The sequence below is a fragment of the Zeus faber genome, assembly GCF_960531495.2.
Source record: "Zeus faber genome assembly, chromosome: 8".
In the NCBI taxonomy this organism is placed as follows: Eukaryota; Metazoa; Chordata; class Actinopteri; order Zeiformes; family Zeidae; genus Zeus; species Zeus faber.
In genome coordinates this window covers 27,688,770-27,691,916 of record NC_137195.1, presented here as the reverse complement: position 1 = coordinate 27,691,916, position 3,147 = coordinate 27,688,770, and the positions used below count along the sequence as shown (strand labels likewise).

At 41.8% G+C, this 3,147-nt stretch overlaps 1 protein-coding gene across 1 annotated transcript; it reads left to right on the top strand.

Moving 5' to 3' along the window:
* Positions 1-401: 401 nt before the first annotated feature.
* On the top strand, positions 402-2,572 carry LOC307234229 (uncharacterized protein). The gene is made up of 3 exons (XM_080005845.1): positions 402-499; positions 1,647-1,735; positions 2,088-2,572. Exons 1-3 carry the CDS (start codon positions 424-426, stop codon positions 2,259-2,261), a joined length of 339 nt encoding a protein of 112 aa, XP_079861971.1. The 5' UTR covers positions 402-423; the 3' UTR covers positions 2,262-2,572.
* The last annotated feature ends 575 nt before the right edge of the window (positions 2,573-3,147 follow it).

Sequence of the window (3,147 nt, the reverse complement as noted above, 5' to 3'; positions counted from 1 at the left end):
TGGTATACATATGTATCCTCTTGCTGCTAGCTTTGTACTGCACCTTAACACCTTAATAACATACCTCATTTGACTTCTTGAGTATATTAAGACTATCCTTAGTCTTGTTGTGTTGTTGTGTCTATTGTTGTTGTCTTTTTGCACTTTCACGTTATATGTTGTGTGTTACCAATATTACTTGCACATTTGGAGTATGGGGAAACGCAATTTTGATCCTCTGTGTAATTATGTGTTGCATGGTACGATTGACAATAAAGTACACTTTGAACTTTGAACTAACCTCTCACCTTTAACTACACTGATGTGTTACCTGCAGTTTTTTGGAAACATGATAAATGATGTCCCATTATGCGTTTTGTCCCTCTCACTGTCAAGGAGTGTGGAGCAGTAAAAATATCTAGAAAGAAAAACCTAAATTTTGCCATGGAGGAGGCTACCAGACTTAGGGACATGGCATGTGAAGAAAGACTGGAGCTCTGCCACTTCCAACCAGATGACTGTGAGTTCACAACAGAACGAAGCCCTGCAATCAGCATGCGTAAACCAATCCACTCGTGTAATTTTCAGAATGTAGGGTAGATCACTGTTCTCTCTGAGGGGTGAATTCACAAAAAGATTCTAGAGCTTTTGCGGCCACTAATCCTGCGCAAATAACACAAAAAGTAATTAATTCTCAAAACACCGGGAAAGGATGAAATGCACCCCTAACTGCGCTGCCTTGCAAATAGCGTCTAGGTGCGCCAGTGCTATTTGCAGTTATTTAAATATGGTATTAATAGAAGAAGAAGAATCTTTATTCGTCAAATGACACACCGCACTACAACACATGCATATAAATATACACACACACATGCACATGCTTTTTGGGTTGTGGCCAGTGAAATGTGGCCTCTGCATTTCTCCCATCCTGGGGGATGGAGCAGTCGGCAGCATTCGTCGAAGTGCCCGGGGACCTGTTACCAGGTGTCCATCGCTGGTCAGATGATGGTGATGTGATGGGTGCATGCTTTTGGTGGGGGTCCTTACTGATGTTAGGTGGAGGAAACCCCATGTGAGCGCGGGGAGAACAATGCAAACTCCACACAGAAAGGCTCCTATTTGAGAGAGAACCCGCCGGAGCACGGTGCCAACAGCGGGTTATCTCTCAAATAGGAGCCTTTCTGTGTGGAGTTTTGTTTGTCTCACATGTATTATTCATACATGTGATGCAAAATTGGCTCATTTCTATGCAAATGAGCCTCATTGCAAAAAACATCCAATCCACAAACACCGGCGCTAATAGCCACACACAGAGTGAAATCATTAACCCTCTGCAGAGAGTTGGTGGTAACTGCCCGGGCAAAAAAAAAAATATATATATATATGTATATATATATAAGGGGTACAACGCCCAGACTCTCCAGTGATCTATTAATAATATTTTGACATTATCATTATAATTCTTAAGACTGTTACAGCATACAAATACTATAAACACAGAGCTTTAAGGGCCAAATACTTTAGGAAGGTTATTGCGGTCAAGACAGACACATTAACTATACATGACTAATTGTCAGAATCCTGCAGTGTAATGTTAATAGGTTGTCGGAGGGGGTGCAATGCTCCTGCAGACTGTAATGTGTCTGATACATACTGTTTCCATGCAGTAATGTCCAAAGCCCAGAAGCTGATGTGGGAGATAGAGAGCCTCCAAAAGCAGTTCGATGTCTCCCTTGAAAAGAGACGTCGCGTCGAGGTATAGATTACTCTGTGAATTAAAATCTGTTGTTGTGTGCTCCAGAGTGCAATATTGAACAACAAACAATGCGGTGTGCAGGAAAGAATTCATCAGGTTACATGACTTTCTCATAGTTGCATAGCAACACTCAGCTTACTCAATACACCATCCTAGCAGCAAATTGAACCCCGGCTGATCTGTACTTCCACTGCCGTTAAGGTTTGGTTCTTTAATTGAAAATAGCATCTTTTTAATTATCAGTGTCTGCTCTAATAGCAGAGCCAACATCCCCAACATTTGTTTCATTCAATGAGATTCTGTAACATTGACCCAGGTACCAACAAGCGTACTCAAACTCTCTTATGCACAGTGTAGGCAGCCGGTCGATGGGGTGTTGCGGCGGCAAGTGAAGAAGCGGCAACGGTGCCAGGGCAGCATTGAGGAGGACGGCGATGCCTTGATGGTTGAGGGCTTCAGGTTTGTGAGCGTGGGCGGCTTGGAGGAGCTGAGGAGGCTCAGCTCACAGCCCAGCTCCACGGTGTGACAGACGTCGGCCGTCAGCGTCACATGACTGAGTGAAAACAAAGCCACCTTGAGTGCCATGAGTATTATTATTGTATACTTTCCACATCATCTTATAAAGTGTGGGAGAAACCTTGTGTACACTTTCCAGTTACATAATTGTTCAATGCTTTGAAATGTTCCATTTCAAAACTCTTCCAACAACTAAAATACAAATATAACAGAATTTGTTTTAGGACCGCCAGATTGCCATAAATAAAAGCAGCAGTGATGTGTTTATGCAGGGCTAATGATAATTTGTTTTGCGCATCTTGCATCAGACCTCTGTGGGAGTAAGAGGTCTGAAGTATGTTATGAATCCAACAGAAGCTGAACAGTGTTTCAGTGTTCTTAAAACTGTAGATTCTATGTGAGATTAAAAAATATCCTTCAAGTTCAAAATAAACCGGATGTACCCGTAGCACCTGCTTGTGCCTCTTCCTCTCCTATTGTATTCCGGTACAGATTTGCTAAAGGAGTGGCGAAGGTGTTTAAAAAAAAATCCTGACTTAATCTGGAAGGGACACGCAGAATTTTGCGAGATGCAAGGACCACCTTCAACACTGCAGGTTTCGGTTCTCAGTTGCAGTTCTCAATTCTCATTAGTATTACTTACGTCTGATTCAAATTGTTTTATTGTTGACATTTTTCTGTCTAACACCCTTCATTGCTCACCTGAAGCATATTCATACAGCTTGTTTTCATGCCACATAAAAATGTTCGATAACGCTTAAATGCTAGTTTTGATCTCTTTCTCTTCATAAAGTGTAAAGCGGTTAAAGCTGAGTTCAGGGCTCAAGCAAGTGGTTTCAAGCTGTTCAGTGTGTATTTCTCATTATGAGAAACTCATATCGTAGTATTTGTAGTTT